Source organism: Hemiscyllium ocellatum, chromosome 24, assembly GCF_020745735.1.
Source record: "Hemiscyllium ocellatum isolate sHemOce1 chromosome 24, sHemOce1.pat.X.cur, whole genome shotgun sequence".
Classification (NCBI taxonomy): Eukaryota; Metazoa; Chordata; class Chondrichthyes; order Orectolobiformes; family Hemiscylliidae; genus Hemiscyllium; species Hemiscyllium ocellatum.
Genome location: NC_083424.1, coordinates 40,288,129 through 40,309,077, shown reverse-complemented (window position 1 = coordinate 40,309,077; position 20,949 = coordinate 40,288,129). Strand labels below are relative to the sequence as shown.

At 38.2% G+C, this 20,949-nt stretch overlaps 1 protein-coding gene across 1 annotated transcript in view; it reads right to left on the bottom strand.

The window, feature by feature from the left end:
* Window positions 1-1,920: 1,920 nt before the first annotated feature.
* Window positions 1,921-20,949, bottom strand: part of suds3 (SDS3 homolog, SIN3A corepressor complex component) — a 61,564-nt gene continuing 42,535 nt past the window's right edge. Inside the window, exons 8-12 of the mRNA XM_060844034.1 lie at window positions 19,976-20,037; window positions 19,104-19,125; window positions 18,857-18,962; window positions 11,457-11,541; window positions 1,921-2,551 (exon numbers count right to left, since the gene is read on the bottom strand). Of these exons, the coding sequence (XP_060700017.1) occupies window positions 2,453-2,551; window positions 11,457-11,541; window positions 18,857-18,962; window positions 19,104-19,125; window positions 19,976-20,037 (374 nt within the window). The 3' untranslated portion in view covers window positions 1,921-2,452. The remainder of the gene's footprint in view (window positions 2,552-11,456; window positions 11,542-18,856; window positions 18,963-19,103; window positions 19,126-19,975; window positions 20,038-20,949) is intronic.

Below are 20,949 nucleotides of genomic sequence, written 5' to 3'. Positions count from 1 at the left end.
AACATTTCTGAACTGTGCAGAGGAAATGTTGCAATGTCCGAGGTGTATTTTTTGGGCAGACAAAATTGAGGGTCACCCATCTTGCTGAGGCAGTACTATGCAAAGACATTCTTTCTAATGAAAAGTCACAATGCCTCTCACATCACAAGATGTCAGAAATGTTTTGCTTTAGGAAGCCACAGCACACTGGCTTACAAGTTATCACCAAACAGATTAAATTGATCATTTCTCTTATTTATATCCATGGAACTTTGCTATGCATAAATTCGCTGTGGCATTTACCGACATTATCATTATGCATCAAAAGCAATCACAAAATAGAAGATCCTAGAAATCATAGAACAGGCCAGGCAACATCTGTGGAGAGAAAAAGTTAATGTTTCAGGTCAACATATTTGGCTGTGAAACTTTGAAATGCAGTGAGAATATGAAATTTGTTACATAATGCAAGCTTTTGCTTCCTTCTTATTGTGGTCATTTCATTTCTTTTCATTACACCGTCTATGAATAGAACACTGCATGATGTAAAGAATCCATTTGGGGTTCAACAATATATATGATTTGGATGCACAGAGGTAAAAATAAACAGCAACTGTTCATAGAAATTGGCAATATTGTTGAACAAATGCAAAGCAATTATCTTTAAACTTTTGCTACACGGATAATTTGCAATATTTTTAAACTTAGCTATAGGAGAGTCTTGTAAGAATTAACTAGATTATAGTAGAATTATTTGGGATTCATAAGCAATACACCAATCCCTTAAATTATCAATTAACTGTCAATGCGAGGACTTTGCTGGAAAATTATTAGCAAAGCTAGAGGATTTATTTAATAGTCCGTTATAAAAATGAAGTCAATATTTCTTTATCATAATAGTCAAAGATAACTTGCAAAGAATAACACGAGCAGTGCAAAAAACTTTTATTTAAATTATAAAGGTGAATAAAACGCAGGTGCAATCTTGATTGTATTATTCATTATGGGTCATGATATATTCAATTATCATGTGTAGGAATTGCATCTGTGCCTCAAGTGTCAGCATAGTAACACTATTCTCCGCCATTGTTTAAAAAAAAAGTCAAAATGGACATTTAGAAAGATGACATCACTGACAAAAAAAAAACAAATTTAATTCGCTCACTAATAAACTGTGGCTTTTTAGGATACTGACACGACAAACTAAAACAAGTTCTGTTGGACATGAATCAATTGAATTTCCACACCTTGTTGCATGAATAATTCAAATAATTTCCAACTTGACATGATTGTGCCTTTAATAAACAACATTTAGCAGCAATACCACCCAAGAAAGACAGCAAGTTCATCAATGAACCAAAATAAAAACTAAGTTTACTATGATTTTCTTCCCAAAATACGATCCTTGCTCCAAATGTCAAATCCATTTTGAAAAAGAAATTTGAGGGAGAAGTCAGCACACAAAGGAGACAGCGAGAGTGTGCTAGAGTGCGCACACGCAACAGAGCCTCTCCCGGATCCTTTGTGACACAGTTCTTTAAGCATCAAGCGGTGGTAATGCATCAGTTACTAGATGTCACATGATAAATTACATTAGCAGTATATTCTTCATTTAATCAAATCATTTAAATGTCACTTCAATAAGAACAAGTCTTTCAAATATTTGAATGTCTCCTGAGAGCCAAACCAAAGGGAGAAGGCTAAAAAGCTTTCTGAATCATCCATGAGCATTTTTAGATGACAACTTCAAAGTAGAGCTGTACACTGACAAACGAAGTTAGTAACATGAATTGGAGTAGAATTGTTTGACTTGATTCTGCTCCAAGCTTAGAGGTTGTAAAACACTTTAAAGGAATAACAGTAGAGCTTCCAGTACCAACCATAACCAAGACTGCCACCATTTTCAGGTTTATTAATGCTTACAGGGAATACCACAAAACATAAACTCAAGTTGATTTATTCAAAGAAACAAGGTTATTTTAATACACATTTAAAAACAAAAAAATCCCACATTTTGGCCTGTGTTTAATAGTGACAACGGTAAAGCGTTCTATTACAAAATAAACAACATGTACAAAATAATTTTTCTCCCCAAAAAAAAAGGCAACTGAATTGTTCACGTTCAGGAGGTACCAGACTATCCAGCAATGAAGCAAAACTGGTTTCATTTTGTCATCTGGAATAAGTGAAACGATCCACAAAATGGAAGTTTTCAACCATAAAGAATGCTCAACTTCATCTTGGAGGAAGGTGAAAGGAAAGAAAAATCCTTGAAAAGGCGAATTTTATTCTTAAAAATATACACAATCATCAGAACTGGCATTAGAAAGAATGTCTTCAAATTATGTGTTCTTCAGTCTGTCATTAAGTTTGGTTGTATTAATACAGATTTCCATACAAAAAAAACCAGGAAGGAGTCACTCTCTGAGCAGAGAGAAAATTGGAAGATCTCAGTCACAAACATGGTTTGGTGCTAGGCAGCAGATCGCCTACGTATAATGAATACTCCTCTATGTAACTGTCCCAGATATATACGCATCTTGGTGCTGTCACTTGTCTTTCTCACCCATATCTGTGAAAAATTGAAAAGCACAAATACAATTAGATGAAAAACCAAAATCAGATGAGGAAACAAAGAATTTAAATCTTTTACTAATATAGTTTTAACAGCTGTTATCATAAGGCACAAAAAAAACCCTACTTTTAAATTTATTCATGGCACCACTGACAATTCAGCACTTATTGTTCTTGAGAAGGTGGTCATGAGATACCTTCTTAAATTCACTCCATGGCAAGTAGGTCAAAACCACTATTAGGAAGCATGTTCTAGGATTCTGACCCAGTGGTAACAAAGCAAAGCGAAAGCTCCAAACAAAGATAATGTGCAACTTGTATGGGAACATGCAGGCTGTGGTGTTCCCACACGTCACCCTTTTAAGTGGTAGAATTTGTGGGTTTGAAAAGTGGCGATGAAGGGGTGAGGTGACATGCATCTTATAAGATCATGTGCAACGCTGCTTGGGTGTGTTGATGGTAGAGACAGTGAACATTTAACATGGTGGATGGATAGCAATCAAGTGGGCTGCTTTGTCCTGGATGGAGGAGTGTCTGGTTTGTTGTTGGAGTTGCACTCATACAACTAAGTGGTAAGTATTCCATTACACCCCTAACTTGCATGTTATAGATGATGGATAGGCTTTAGATTACTTACAGTGTGGAAACAGGCCCTTCGGCCCAACAAGTCCACACCGACTCGCCGAAGCGCAACCCACCCATACCCTTATATTTACCCCTTACCTAACACTAGGGGCAATTTAGCATGGCCAATTCACCTGACCCGCACATCTTTGGACTGTGGGAGGAAACCGGAGCACCCGGAGGAAACCCACGCAGACACGGGGAGAATGTGCAAACTCCACACAGTCAGTCGCCTGAGTCGAGAATTGAACCCGGGTCTTCAGGCGCTGTGAGGCAGCAGTGCTAACCACTGTGCCACCGTGCCGCCCGCTTTAGGGGGTTAGAGACGATATTCCTTGCATGATTTCTAATCTCTGTCTTACACATGTAAATACTATGGCTATATGAGATTAGTTCTGGCATATTTCACTGGGAGCTCGAAGCTGAAGTCCATTACCTGAGTTTTAGAACATTCAGGCAAAAGGATCTCGTAGAGATACTACAGCCAGACATGCATGAATATCCAACTGTATAAATACAACAAAATACATTTGAACACAAAACTTTAACATGCAGTCCAGTGTATTATTCAATTTTCTAAGAGATGAGTATTTCGGTCATATTTGGGTTTTCATTGATCCCAATGATGGAACTTCCAAGTATCAGCCTTGAATTTAAATAAAACAAATTTGAATTGTGCTAGAAGACCAAAGAAATTAAACAGCAATTAAATATTATCAGACATTATATTTTCATACCGAACAATTAAATATTATCTATAGAATACATATGGTCTATTCACAAAAACTGCCATTGAGCCACTGTTGTGATATGAGAAAACATAGCAGCCAATTTACAAAGAGCAAGGAGAATAAAGAAGGAATGTGATAATGACTAGCTAAATTACCTGATAATGAGCCTTTTATAAATGATATTGATTGAAGCAGAAATACTGGCAGAAAAGCTGCAAATAGAACTAAATCATTTGCTTCTTCGAACAGTGTCTTGGGATATTTACCCAACAGCACAACCAGGCCTTGATTTCTTTGTTACTTCACCAGATGTCGGCATGATCTAACTGTACCAAGGAGATGGTAGTGAGCTACCTCAGGAAACTGCATGTTCATTTCACAGGGCTGTTAAGAATCATCCATATTGATAACAGATTTGCAGTCTCACATAGGCCAGAGTGAATTAGGATGCCAGGCTTCCTCCCTCAAAAGGATATGCGTGAATTAGTTTTTTTGCCCCCAAGCATCCAATCATTCCACAGTCACTAATATCAGCAATATCATATTAGTCCGATTTGTTTAATTAAACAGAATTCCCAATGACTGAAATCAAGATTAACTTTCCATGCTTAACCTCTTTACTGCCTTTGAAATAGCTGAACACACTACTCTTCTCCAACACCCAACTGTTACCATCCAGCAGGCTGGGATTCTTTTCTCCAGTAAACTGGCTGCCATGTTTTCTCATTCCACAACAGTTGGCTCAATGACAGTTTTTGTGAGTAGACCATATGTATTCTATAGATAATATTTAATTGTTCAGTATGAAAATATAATGTCTGATAATGCCTAATTGCTATTTAATTTCTTTGGTCTTCTAGCACAATTCAAATTTGTTCTATTTAAATTAAAGGCTGATGCTTGGAAGTTACATCATTGGGAGCAATGTAACCAAGCAGCCACTTACACTGGCTTTTCTTCCTGGTCCCACACCTTTAACATTGTAATAATCCAAACATCTTTCCTTACTCCTGTCCTATTTCACATTATCGAGTGGCATCATCTGATGATACAGCATTAGCTTTGTTGTGTGCTCTCAAACCTTCAGGACCTGGTAATCTGCATCCCAGAGTACTAAAAGTAAAACTGCCCCATGGAAATGTTAGATGCATTGGTGATCATCTTCCAAACTTCTACAGACTCTGGATCAGTTCCTACAGATTGGAAGGGAACAAATATAACCCTCCTGCATTAAAACAAAAGCAACAGAACTAAGGACCAGTTAGTGTAACATCAGATGTGGGGAAAAGTGTCTGTAAAACTTTGAAAGCATAAACAGGGTAGACAAACTCAGCACAGGTTTATGACAGAAATCATAATTAATTTACTGGAGTTGTTTTGAGGTTGCAACTGGTAGAATAGATAAGGAAGAACCAGTGAATGTGGTGTATTTGGATTTCAATAAGGTTTTTGATAACGGTCACACTTAAGCAGCTAGAGGGCAAAAATAAAGCACCAGGATTGGAGGCAATATACTGGTACGGATTGACAAATGTTTTTTTTTTCCCCCAGTAGGCAGGCTGTGACTAGTGGTATACTGCAGGCATTAGTGCTTGGACCTCAGCTGTTCAGAATGTATAAATGACATGGATGAAAAACACAAATGTAATATTTTCAAGTTTGCTAATAACACAAAACTAGGTCAGATTGGGAGTTGAGAGGAGATTTGAAAGAGGGTTCATGGTGATTGTGTGCCAGCCTACACATGGCAGATACAATAAAAAGTAGAAAAATGCGAAGTTATACATTGATATGGCAAAACAGAAATGCGGTGCATTGTTTAAATGATGATATACTGGGAAATGTGAATGCACAAAGGGATGATGTCCTTGGACACCAGCCAATGAAAGTTAACAGGTAGGAACAGCAAGTAATTAGGAAGGCAAATGGTATGTTACCTTTACTGCATGACAACATAAGTTCAGAACAAGGGGTGTCTTATTGCAGTTATAAAAATCTCGGAGTATTTTCACAGAATCATTTAGCTCAACAGGTCCACACCAACCCTCCGAAGAATAACCTTCCCAGGCCCATTCTCCTACCTGGTTACTTTACATTTAGCCATGACTAATGAACCTAACCTACACATCACTGAACACTATGGGCAATTTAGCATGGCCAATTCACCTAACCTGCACATCTTTGGATTGTGGAAGGAAACTGGGGCACCCAGAGGAAAACCACACAGACATGGGGAGAATTTCTGTCTGTGTGGAGTTTGCATAGTCGCCAGAGGCTGGAATCAAACCCGGGTCCCTGGCATCATGAGGCAGCAGTGCTAATCACTGAGTCACCATGTAAAACAAACATTTTTTTGTTTTACAGAATCACTGCTTTATTGACTACTTCATCACTGGTTGATTAGATTAGATTCTACAATCTAAGTCCACAAGTCCACACCGACCCGCCGAAGCGTATACCACCCAGATTCATACTCCTACATTTACCCCTTACCTAACACTACGGGCAATTCACGTAACCTGCACATTTTTGGACTGTGGGAGGAAACCTGAGCACCCGGAGGAAACCCACGCAGACACGGGGAGAATGTGCAAACTCCACAGAGTGTCGCCTGAGGTGGGAATTGAACCCAGGTCTCTGGCACTGTGAAGCAGCAGTGCTAACCACTGAGCCACCGTGCTGCCGTTGACCAGACCTTGCGTGTGTTTCCTTACAGGAACTTGCAGATTTGTCTCCCTACCAAAGAGAGGATACACTTGCCACAGATGGAGAACACAGATGGTTCACTCAACTGATACCGCGATTCATAGATTCATAAGCGCAGAAAAGGTTCTTTAGCCCAATCGAGTCTGCCCCAACATAGCTATCACTAAGTGTGCTAATTTAAATTTTCTGCACTTGTCCCATATCGTTGGACGCTATGATATTTGAAGTACTCATTCAAATACCTTTTAAAGGTTGTAAAGTATCCAACCTCCACTACCTTCCCAGGCAGTGCATTCCAGATTCCGACCACCTGCTGAGTGAAAACGGTTTTCCCCCAAATCTCCTCTGAATGTCCTGCTCCTTACCCTAAAACTATGACCTCTCATGACTGACCCCTCAAACCAAGGGGAACAGCTACTATCTGTTCACCCTATTCATACCCCTCATAATCTTATACACCTCAATCATGTCCTTCCTCAGTCTTCTCTGCTCTAAGGAAAACAATCCAAGCCAATCTAGTCTGTCCTTGTGGCTCAATTTCTCCATTCCAAGAAACATCCTGGTGAATCTCCTCGGTGTCCCTTTTAGTGAGATCATATCCTTCCTGCAGTAAGGTGACCTGAACTGCACACAGCACTCCAGTTGTGGCGTGACCAACATTCTGTATAACTCCAATACTACCTCCTTGCTCTCATGTTTTCATCCATTGTGGCATACAGTAAGTGTCCCGCAGGTCTTAACTATCCTATTCATGTGCTGTTCCGACTTCAGAGATCTGTAAATACTTACCTCGAGATCACGCTGTTCCTCTAAGCTACTCAGTGTCCTGCCATTCATTAAATACTCACTTATCTTGTTTCTTGTTGTGAAGTTCATGACCTCACACTTGCCAAGGTTAAATATCATCTGCCATCCGATATGTCCACCTGACCAACCCATCTTCATTTTCTGTAACATCTATGCTATTAACCACTTTATCATTCTTGATGTTGTCTGCAAATTTGCTTAACATTCCCTCCACATTTTGATCTAAGTCATTTACGTATATAACAAACGATATGGGTCACAAATACTGATCCTTGTAGGACACCGCTGGACACGAGCCTCCAATCACTCAAATCACGTTCGGTCACTACCCTTTGTAAACTATTATTAAGCCAGTTTCTGAATCATTACACCAACTTTCCCTCAATTCCATATGCTTTAACTTTCTCAGTCAGTCTCCCGTGTAGAAGCTTGTTAAAAGCTTTGCTATAATCCATATAAACTACATCGACTTCCCTCATTCACACTCTTGGGCCTGTATTCATTAGAGTTCAGAAGAATGAGGTGGGAGTATCAGATTGAAACATACAATACTAACAGGGCTAGACAGCCAGGCAGGGTGAACAGTTCCCCTAGATGGGGAATCTGGGACAAGAGTCACAGTTTCAGGATACAGATTGAACCAACCATTTAGGACTGAAACACAATAATATTACTTCACTCAGAGCATGGTCAATCTGTGGAAATCTGTATCATGGGCAACAGTGGGGGCCACATCAAACAATATATTTAAGAAAGAGATCAATATATTTTTAGATATTAAAGGCATCAAGAGGTGGGGAAAGAAAGCAGGAACATAGCATTGAGACAGAGGATCAACCATGATGATACTGAATAGCAGAGCAGGCTGAAAAGGAACAAATGGCCTACTTCTACACCTAGCTTTCATTTGCTATGCTTGTCACCTCTTCTCTTGACTCTTCCGCTCTTGCTACATCAGAGTGCTTACTCAACAAGTATTGGATGTGCAGATATTCTAGCCAGTTAAATATTGAGAGGACTGCTGCCAGTTTTCAGTGCCCTCTCCATGCTTTACACTCTAGCTACCAACTCCCTAGCAGTCTTAAATTAATCCAGTATGTACACAACCTTGGTTCTACATTTAACTTCAAAATTAAAAATCCAAACACATCTTCTTGCCATCACTGAGATAGCCTATGTATTCCCACCTCCATAACAGCACAAGACTTTGAACATGGCACTCACTCCTGGTCTATTACTGAAGTCTTCATTAACCTCCTGATTCAATTATTCAAATGCACTCCTGATTGGCCTTAATGTTGTTGTGCAGTATGTAGCAATGAGTTGAATAAATGGATTTATCTTTTTTTTTTAAAACAATCACTGAGAGGAAATGTTGTCAAGGGATGGTAAATCCTCACTGCTCCTCTGTAACTAAGTTACTAAGCGGTATGAGGGATGAGCAATAAACACTGGCCAGCCAGAAAAGTGCACATACCTGGAATGGACTGAATACAAAAAATGTCTACTCTCATACATTTGATGTCATCCAGAATTCTATCGCCTTTGTCTTAGCTTGCAGCAAGTTCCATTCCGCCATCATCTCCATGATCGCACTGGCTCCCGGGCAAACAACAGTGGTTGCAAATTCTCGTTCATGTGTCAAATGCTTCCATGGCCTTGCCACTCCGAAGCATTTTAGCATTAGCCTTTGAAGATATCAATGTTTCGCTAATCTGCCCTCTTATGCAGCACCAATTTTAAATCCTCCATCACTGGTAGCCAAGCTTTCAATTCCTCAACCTCAAGCTCTGAAATTCTCTGCATTCCTTGCTTTCATCCTTTAAGACCTATCTCCATGATGGTAGTGAATAGCAGAGCAGGCTCAAAGCAACAAATGGCCTACTTTTGCACCTAGCTTTCATGTTGCTATACTTGTTATCTCTTCTCCATGACTAAGTTTTCAGCCATTTCAGTCACTGCATATCATACTTTGTTTTTGGAATGCTCCTGAGAAGATATTTGAAACATTTCATCATGTTAGAGGTGCCAAATATGTTGTTATTCAATCCACGAAATGCCACAATGGCTTTTGAACACATGATTCTTGAGGTAGTATATACCTCAAGATTACTAATCCAGTAATATACCAATCTACTACTGTAGCCGTATAACTAGCAGCTTAATACCTTAACCAAAATTGCCCTGGTCCTGCACTAAAACCTGTCTTCCTAGATATTTCAAGTCTTTGGGAATGAGATTTGAACCCACAAATGTCTGACTTAGAGCCAAGATTGATTCCTCTGTGAGCCATTAACAGGATTTACATAACGAATATTAGGCAGGAGTTTTCATATTGGTGCTCATGGGTCCACAGTTTTATCCCATTCACTTTATTGGGTTAGTGAGCAGAGAAACATTAAAGCCTGATTATTACATCTAAAATCTCCCCACAAACATACAACAGCAATCAAGTTTAGAAATATATTATACCAGCACCAGAATATGATGCTTTCTTAGAAGTAATCAACAATAGTAATTTCAGCTGATTACATCAGTTTTGTTCCAGCAAACGAGACTTCATTGTTAAAACCTGCTCTGCATATCACTGTATTAAGATATATTTCTGAATAACTAAATAGCAATGAGACTGAACAGCAAATATGAGCAAATATGAACTAGAATACTGGGGAAACTCTATTACCAATTATCCGAAAATTCAATTATCTGAAGGAGATCTCACGGTCCCCATAGAAACGTTACATCAAAGAAGTGGGGGGGGGGGGGGGGGCAGGGTTGGGGGCGGAGCCTCGCATGCTGTGTGCTGCTGCAGGCTCCTGAACGAGGAGCAGACTTTAAAACTCCGAGCCCCAGAAGAAAGGCATTTAATCGACTAACCAAATAATCAATTATCCAAACGAAATTGTGCCCGCCCATCATGTTCGGATAATCGAGGCTCTCCTGTATACTGCGGAAGACTTAACAGTAAAACAAATTTATGTCTCTTCAAACTGCAATTATAAGCTAATTCCAAACCTTTTATTGTGAATAATGGAAAAAAAGAAGTGTGAAATGACAAAAGGTTGAAACATTTTAGATAATTTTAGATGGAAATACTCAATTAAAAATGTCAATAAATAAGTAAGAACAATTGACAAAAATGATGACTTGAAAAATGTGACACCAGATTACTATATTGAATTTTTCATACAAAATGTCCAATATTATTGAATCTTGACATTTAAATCGATACAAATATTTATTTCCCTTAATGGAATGAAGATGCATAATGAGATTAAAGATAAATTGTTTTCCATTTTAAATCCGTTCAATCTTTTGCTTATTCTTCCCATCAGCATTTGTTGCCCATCACAAACGACCCTTGAGGTAGTAATGGCACACTACTTTCTTGAACTATTGGAATCCAGTCGGTGTGGTTTCTTCTTCCAGACCTGTTAAGGAGGGACTTTCAGGATTTTGACCAAAAACAATGATAGAATGGCGACATAGTTCAAGTCAGGATGAGGTGTGGCTTGGAGCTCTCATCCTTTTCCTTTGACATATTGGAGGAGACAGACTTTGAAGGAGTTGTCAAAGGAGTATTCTGAGTTGTTGCAGTCAATCTACACATGGCTGCTACTGTTCACTGGAGGTGAGTGTTTAAGAATTAGAATTAAATTTTATTGTCATGTACCCAAACACAGGAGTACAAGAGCTCAGTGAAAAACGTACTAAGTTGCCATTCCTGGCACCATCTTAAAGTACAAAGGTAGCTAGGTACAAAATCTTAGGAATAGAAAATAGAAAAATAAATAAGTTAAAAAGTTCAAAACTACAGTAATTCTTAATATAAATAGAAAAATAAAGAAATAAACTTAAAAGTCAAACATTACAGTCCTTAAGCCATGGGCCTGCAGTTGCTCCACGTTGGCTTTCCCCATAACAGCTGTTTAAACAAAGTTACTAGATCAGGCTTTAAAGAGAAGGTACCCAGATTAAAATATCTGTCACATAGCTAAAGCATCAAGGCACACTATTCAGAAGAAATAATAATACCTCATTTGTTCCAACTGAGCTAATTACACAGCTGATCTTCGTATTATCCTTGGATTCCAGATAGATAGCCTGACTTTTGTGATACCTATAGAAGGAATGAAAACATTTGTAAGCACATTTCAAAATTATCACTTTTAAGTGTAATACAGGGCGACCCTCCCGTATCCGCGGAATCATTTTCCACGGTTTCAGTTACCCGCAGTTTACTGCAGCCTGAACATATGAAAGGGAACATTCCAGAACCAGGGACCAGGAGGCTGCTGGTAAGGTAAATTTTCCATTTAAATGGATGGGTTCGCTCCAAAACGGGGTTTCGGACTTCCGCAGTAGGTCTTGGAACATACTCTCTGCAGGAACGGTGGAGAGGAACTATTGTATTCTTTTCCACACCCAATTCCTGTGCCTGAACCCATTACAAGCAAATTAGTGCGATACCAAGCAAGTACTACAATGTCATGGACTCTGTCCCTTTGAATGAGATGAACTCAAAAATATGGTCTGTTCTGAGAGTATTGAACAGTTGCAGAGTTTGTGTTTATATTTTCTCTCATGGGACATAAGCTTTGCTGGCTGGCCAGCATTTATTGTCCATCCCTAGTAGCCCTTCGTAACTTATTCCAAGACGATCAACATGGATATACAGTCTCCTGTCAACATTTCCCCTCAGCTACCGTAAAATAAAATCTAGAAAAACTAATTACTCAACTCATTGTTGTTTACGTGCCTACATGCACCAGTTACTACACCATAAAACAATCAACTTCTCTGAAGACCTGATTAGAGGATATCAAATGACAAGTCACCTTTCCTTCGTCTCAAGTTTGGTTACAGAAACACCATAGTAGTAGGCTACATTTTCCAGTTTAATGAAATAAATAACCAAAATTAAATCCTTAAAATAATTTGCACCATTTATTAATGTAACATATTCAAAAGTAAACCCAAATATGGTACTACCTCCCCCAACCTCCATCATTGAGGTAGGTTTTAAATAACCAATGCTGCATTTCTGAAAATATTAATAATCTTAGACTCCTGAATTTTAAGTGCCTTCCGATTTCATCCTTTGCTATTTCAGCCTAAATATTGGAGTGGATATTTTACATAAGAAAGAAGATTAGTTTTCACATTCTACGTTCAAGAAAAAAGATTGAGGCAGCCTGACAAAATGTCACAAGGTGAGAATAAATCAATCAACAACATTAGAGAAGAGTGAAATCAATATCCAACCATTTTACAAGGAAGTAATTCGGGATGGAGTGGAAGGACCAAATTTTGTCACCTCAAAACAGTGTATCTCGTTTTGAGTCAATTGAATTAATCAGAATTGCTGACTATTCAAATCCTTCAAATTTATCAAACTCCATCACAGGTGTCATAAGCAGGTAGGTGAATAAACTCTGATTTAAGTCAGTGCCAGCTTTGGGTTACATATAAATTTGAGGGACTTCCCTTTCTCCACGAAGGAGGTTTGGATCTGAATTTGCCTTCTATCCCCACTCTGATTTATTTGTTGTGAACCTGCAACAAATACTTCTAACCTGAGGCTTAAATATCATTTAATCCCATACAGTGATACAAGAACACCAAGGTCTCACAATTGTCTTAAAGTTCACTTACAAGTTTGACCAGTGGCAATTCAAAGTGCAATATAAAGTGCAATGTAAAGTGATTAACTTTAGCCTTGAACTTTATTAAATACTCAAAACTTTGGGTATTCTTTTCACTTTGCGCAATATCATGTTGCTAACAATACCACAACAACAAAATGGGCTATAATACAAGTCTGACTCAGCTAACATTCAAAAAAATCCATTAGTTTCTTGCTCTTAATATTTGTAATCTCCATCTCCTGACCAACATCTGAAATCAGAGGACCTGTTGAACTTCAGTTATTTAAAAAAAAAACACTGTTGAAGTCAAACTTAAATCAAAACTATACAGCATTGACATTTTTGAGGAAATAGTTTGAACTATTTAGCTATAAGATTCCCATTAAAAGAGATGATGTTACACTTCATTTGTCCTATACCTTGGTAAGCCCCCATTTCTGATAGGATTACAGTTACTGCGCTCAGTTTTGCATGCTTCACCTTAGGATGGAGATTCTTAACGTTGGGCCAATTACCAGGAGTGTGCCAGAATTTAAAAGCGTTAAATTGTTGCACACTTTTATGGTTCAGGGACAACATATTGAGTTGTTTAACATGATATAACAGAGCTGATAGAGGGGTTATTTGTTAAAATGTGGCAATCAGAACCAACCTTAAAATTAGAACTTGATAATTCTAGACTGAAATAAAAAAGTAGTTTTCACAGACAGTCATAGAAATATAGAATTCGCTCACCCAAATGGCTGTGGATAATACATCAACAGAAATGTAAAAGACTGAGAACAGTGAGTGTTTATTTGGTCATGGCATCAAGACATGCAAATCAAATGCAGACAAATGAAATGGAGATATAGGTCAGTCATATTCCAGTCAATGAATGAACAGGCTTGAAAGTTCAATGGTCAGTTCCTGTTCCTATTTTACTCCGAGCCATGAGCTGATGAGACTCCAATAATTAACATTTGTACTGCTTGGTTTTTCAAGAAAATTATAATCTCCTTAGGCCAGCCATTTTAAATTTTTCACTTGCTCATTAATGATAAAAAAAATTCAGTAATAAAGCTATTCAGCGAAGCAATTTCATACTGCAGTATTAATCTTATTGCATCCTCATTTGAATTCTACTTTGGCTAAGCAAGCCAAAATTCAATTTTTAAAAAAATGGCATTTCTACATTAATTGGCCATGGTGACCGCCAAATAGAAGACGACTGAGTACTAGATTCAATTTTAGATATTTCTAATCAATTTGTTCAGACAGGTTATGGCGCACTTCTGCAGCATGTAGAACTTGAACTTGGACCTCCAGGCCCAGAAATAGAGACATCACCACTAAAACATAAGTTCATCACTTCCCATCCAATTTTATCCTGAGTAAGAATAAAGAAGATGAGAGAACAAATAAAAATGTCACAATGATGCATAGCATCAGGAGATGACCAGTCCATGACATCACAGAAGTTCGACTTAGGTATCCAGCCACATTACCAGGAATCTATTCGAGTGTTTCAACTAGGCGTGAACTGGAATTCAGAATGCCATAGAGAGAAACTGGAGAGGAGAACAAAATTAGTGATGGAAGACAGTGAAAGATGTCGAGGTGATGGCTGCTGAGATAGCATTATTATAAGCAAGGGCAGGAAACGGGTTATCTAGCAGTGGACTAACCTGTAAGTTGTTTTTGACATGGAGGCACATATTGAAGTCAATCAGTATCTTACATTTTATTGAAGGGCTATTCATGTAAATTACCATTGATGAAATAAGAAAAATTATAGGAACAAATCTGAAACTTAAAAGGCTTAAATTTAATGCAAGGATGGAGAAAGTAAAAAGTAGTTTGCTGCCCCCAACTGGATAAAGTGGAGCTACCAAATGGAGATTAAAAAAGGAATACAAAGTGTGTAAAATGTGATCTAGAATAGAAGTTTTTCAATCAAGGACAGCTCAATAATACATAGTCTACTTTTACTTTGTATACTCATGAACTAAGTTAGTGCTAATAGCATTACTTTAGTGCATTTAAAGGTTTAGCTCTAATTATGTAAACATTACTGTTATACATTAAAAGAATGTGTATGACAGTCCAGTCTTTACAAGTTGATCACAATACACACTAATTGAGGAATTTGCCTAACAAAAGAGTTATCGTTCAATTCTTGAGCATGGTTGCTCTTCCCTGTAATAGCAGCACAACTCAATGTTCTGCATTCTGAAACATTGCTATCAATTATCTACAATGTGAACATATTAATTTCTGATAATATCCAAGTCTAAGTTAGCGTTTGAATGTTACACAAAACAACCTTATTTTATGGAAGTGCACCAATTTGATAATGGGAGAAATATTTAAGGTTAGCAATTTAAAGATAAAGATGATCATCCATTATGAGAATCTGGAGAAAGTGAGGACTGCAGATGTTGGAGATCAGAGTCAAAGAATTGTGGCGCTGGAAAAGCACAGTACATCAGGCAGCATTTGAGAAGCAGGAGAATGAAGAAGAGCTTATGCCTGAAACATCTATTCTGCTGCTCCTCGGATGCTGTCTCACCTGCTGTGCTTTTCCAACGCCATACTTTTCAACTCATTATGAGAATCAGTTCAGCCTTGAACTAAAACCTCCATCACGATATCCCTGGTGTTATTCAGTCAAAGCCCAAAAGGACAATGTAATAGAGCATAGATATGTCAGGTTTACGCTAGCTGTATAAAGAACTGGTGAGAGCTCATCTGGAGTACTGGTTAGGAGTTTTGTCTCCTTATTTGAAAGTGATATTAGAAGTGATAGTATAGTCATAATGCCATTGGGCTAGCAATCCAGAGGCCCACACTAACGCTGTGTTCAAATCCCACTATAGCAGTTGGTAGAATTTAAAGTCAATTAAAAAAATATAGAATTTTAAGCTGGTATCCGTAAATGGTGCCATGAGAGTGACTGCCACAAAGAGCCATCTGGTTCACTAATGGCCTTTTGGGAAGGAAGTCTGACATACAGGTGAGTCCAGACCCACAGTAGTCGACGCTTAATTGATCTCACAATGCCTAGCAAGCCATGCCATTCAACAGCAATTAAGAACAGGCAACAAATGGTCTTCTCAGTGATATCTCGCCGTCACCACATTTCATGAAATAAAGAAAAGGTTTAGAGAAAACTCAGTCAATTCATTCCTGGACTTAAGGACTTACCTTATGAAGGAAGGTTGAACAGGTTGAGCCTATACCCACCGGAGTTCATAGGTATGACAGGTGATCTTATTAAATTAAAATCATTGGAATAAACCTTGAGGACGTAGGAAGCAGACCTAAAGTTACTGGAACATGTTTTCTTATGTGGGAGAGACTTGAACTAGAGGAGACAAAAATAAGATACAAGGTCTCCCTCTGAGAGTCTGTGATGTTCAGATTCTTCGGTCCAACTTGTCCATGCCGATCAGATATCCTAACCTAATCTATCCAATTTGCCAGCATTTGGCCTTTATCCAGCTCAACCCTTCCTATTCATATACCCATCCAGATGCCTTTTAAATGTTGTAATTGTATCAGCCTCCTCCATTTCCTCTAGAACCTTATTCCATACACGCACTACCCTGTGTGAGAAAAGGTTGCCCCTTAGGTTCCTTTTAAATCTTTCCCCCCTCATCCTAAATCTGTGCCCTCTAGTTCTAGACTCCCCCCCCACCCCCACCCCCCCCCAACCCAGAGGAATTACCTTGTTTATTTACCCTATCCATGCCCCATGCCCCTCATGATTTTATAAGGTCACCCCTCAGCCTCCGACGCCCCAGGGAAAAAACACCTGGAATACTTGATAAATGGTAACATTGAAACATTGATACAGATACATTTAGAAAAGACTGGAATGCAAAATAAAATAGAATATTGCCTTACAGTGCAATTATCGGGGAAAAAATGGATCAGAAAGCATTTATTTTTTGTTTAGGTATGAAGGTGACCTGGTAAGACTGTTCATGTTTTCTCTCAATCCCATCTACATATCTCTAAGGGAGCTTCCACTTAAGTTAACCAATTCAGAGAAGCAATTAAATAACCATCATGACCATAACCATCCTGCCTATTCAGCCTCTCCAACTCAAATCCTCCAACCCTGGCAACATCCTTGTCAATTGTTTCTGAACCGTCTCACGTTTCACAACATTGTTCCTCCAGCAGGAAGACAAGAACTACACTCAATACTCCAAAAGTGGCCTAATCAATGTCCTGTACAGCCACGACATGACCTGCCAACTCGTATACTCAATGCACTGACCAATACAGAAAAGCATACCAAAACGCCTTCTTCACTATCCTATCTACCTGCAACTCCACTGTCAAGGAACTATGAACCTGCACTATCAGACATAAAATTAATCACCGCATGACACTAAACTATATGATTTCAGCTAGAGTTCTTTCATGTAATAAGTTGAATGAAGAAAAGAAGGCAATAAAGATCAGATAAGGTTCAAAATTATTAGTGAAAGAATCAATAGGGAGAAACTGCTTCTAAAAGGCACTAATGGCCAGTAACCAGTGGATTCTGATTGAAGATAATTGGCAAAAAAAAAACACTGGGAGAAACACCACAGAATTGTTCCAGCATTGCAGTCATCATGAATGATTTTGCATTTTAACATTATTTACTTGCGATCCCAGTTGGAACAGGTATAGAGCAGTTTGGTCAAGGCCAGACCCACTCCCTGACAGAGATTAAAAGATTTTTTTCTCATTAGTATGTAGAATTGCATTTCCTCAAAATGCAGCAGTGGCTCAGAGATCACTGAAAATATTCAAGATTCAGTTAGGTAGAGTTTTGATAGACGAAGGAGTCGAAGGTTTTTAATGGGGGCACAGACGGGAAAGCAGAGTTGACAACACATCAAAATCAGCCATGATCTTATTCAAGACAGAGCAGGCTCAAATAGGTGAATGTCCTACTTCCAAATCTTATGTTTAATTTGCATGAAATAAGTAAGGTGCTTAAAGAAAACATAAAATAGATAAGTGACATCTTTTCATATTAAATTTAAAAAAACACCTGGAATACTTGATAAATGGTAACATTGAAACATTGATACAGATACATTTAGAAAAGACTGGAATGCAAAATAAAATAGAATATTGCCTTACAGTGCAATTATCGGGGAAAAAATGGATCAGAAAGCATTTATTTTTTGTTTAGGTATGAAGGTGACCTGGTAAGACTGTTCATGTTTTCTCTCAATCCCATCTACATATCTCTAAGGGAGCTTCCACTTAAGTTAACCAATTCAGAGAAGCAATTAAATAACCATCATGACCAGAATTTCACCCTTAAAATAGTTACTTTCTTATTACGCTGATGCATTAATCAATTCTTAGTGGCTTCCCCCCATCACAGTGGTCAAGATAATTTAAACATTTGATCACTGAAACATGGATTTGCATGCATCAATATTCCTGGAAAACAATTAAAGTACTCACACAACTGTTTCACTGCATTTTAACCATGGACAGAAAGGCCAAGGTGAAAATTTGGAAATAGTGGGCTTATACCACCATCTAGTGGCCTTTTACTTTGTATGCAAAAATCACATTTTAAGGAAGGAGCCAAAACAGCGATAGGATTTAAAAGACAAGTTTGTTTTATAGGAACTTAAAGACAACACGATAACAGGCATTATTTCACATCCTTAGAAATACAATATTATTACAGTCCATTTCAGTGACAAACAATGAGAATTCAGAATATTTGTTAATGATAACCATAGCAGCAATGGTAAATAGGAAAAATTAAACTGCCTAACTCACCATCTCTTATCATAATACAATTTTCCATCTTCTATTCGCGCTTCATACCTCTGTGCTGGTGATTCTGCAGGAGTGCTGGGAAGGTGCTCAGGAGAAGATGGAGATGCTGCCAAAACAAAAGCACAAGATTAAAAAGGTAAAGTCAGACTGTTTCACTATCTTTTGTTTCACTATCTTTTGAGACAAATTATTTTAGAAAGAAATGTCTGGTAACTATGTGGGGAAATGATTATAGAAGTGCAACTACCTGGTCTTTTTGGAGATTTGAGCTGTAGGAAATGAAAAGAGAAGAAAAATTGAGAATCAAACATTTTTAGAACGTCACCTTCAGCAATTAAGTGAGTACAGGCTCATCAAATTTAAGTCACTGCTTCAGGGTTATGCATCTTCTTGATCTGTAATAGTTTGCAATTGCTTAAACAAAGCTGTTAATTTGTTAAAGTATTTCAAATATCATGTTGATTAAACCCTGTATTCACTTAAAACTGTGCCCAACGGATGTTACAGACTAAAATGCCACAAAAAAAACTGTTTTCCCACCCCAGTTTGCCAACTACAGCTTATCCTTGTAACACAGAGGCAATAGTTGAGACTAAACCAGGCATTAGTGGACCTGGATCACACTGGAGTGTTGAATGGAATCTTGCCCAGACACAGGGGCTGGGTAGGACCTGTTTCCATGTATTGAAAAGCAGTTTAGAAATAAGATCATGATCGGTCTCCAATTTAAAAAAAACTGTGCGCATATTTAACAAGTTACAGATACTGAGATACAGTAGCCCATGTCTTCTATAAAGAATGCTCATCAGCTGGAAGGTAAAAGGACCAAATACAGACATTCATGGAAGAACAGAACAAGGCTCATAGTAAAATTATTATAGTGTACAGACAGTTCTTTCCTACGTATTTTCTACCTTGAACAGCATTACACATAAATGTAATATGCAAAGTTTGCTGAGAGTGATTACTTTGATGATAGGCACAATATGGATCTTACAAAGCCCAAGTTGCATGTCTGTGCAAGATGACATATGTCATACACATGTAATCTTGTGCAAACAAAAAAAGGTTAAACATAGTAACTTTGCCCTTTATTGCCAAACGGCCAACGTAAATCACCTTATTAAGCGTTCGTAGATCTTCCATAATCTGTTCATCTGTTAACAAATAATTTAACTGCGGTATTTTTGGTTAAGGAATACACTTCCTACACCTTTTATGAATATCAAAGCATCAAAGTTTAAAGGTACTCTGATCCTTGAAGGAGTTCTTTCATGTGTCAGCATGACTCAACTGGTAACAAAATCACTAAGTAAGTCATGGATTCAGGTCCCACTCAAATACTTGACACTCCAATGTAGCGAGGAGAAAGTGAGGTCTGCAGATGCTGGAGTATCAGAGCTGAAAATGTGTTGCTGGAAAAGCGCAGCAGGTCAGGCAGCATCCAAGGAACAGGAAATTTTATACTCTATGCCTCAAACTCCTGATGAAGGGCTTATGCCCGAAATGTCGAATTTCCTGTTCCTTGGATGCTACCTGACCTGCTGTGCTTCTCCAGCAAAACATTTTCAACTCCAATGTAGCACTGATTTTGACCTACTGATGTTGGCTGAGATATTAAACTTGGGAACAAAAACAGAAAGTGCTGGCAAAGCTCACCTGAAACATTAACTCAGATTTCTGTTCACAGATGCTGCCAGATTTGCTGAGCTTTTCCACCAATTTGTTTTTGTTTGATTTACAGCAGCCGCAGTTCTTTCAGTTTTTATGTTAAATTTATTTATTCATTCATCTTCTCCAGTGGACCTAAACAGTTCCCCACTATTAATCTGAAGAGCAAAGGTGTTATCCCAGTATTCTGTCCTCAATCAACATCACAAAAACGGTTTGAGTATCACACTACTTTTCAGAGAGTTTGCTGCACGTGAATCGGCTGAACTTCCGATATTCCAGGGTTTTGTGGATACTTTTATTGTTTGTGATCACCCCATACCTTAAGCGCATGTAAGGAGAGACGAAGATTGGGTGAACATCAAGCTAAGAATAAAGAACAGAACAGAAACAAGCTTCAGCCCACCAGCCCGTACTAAAAT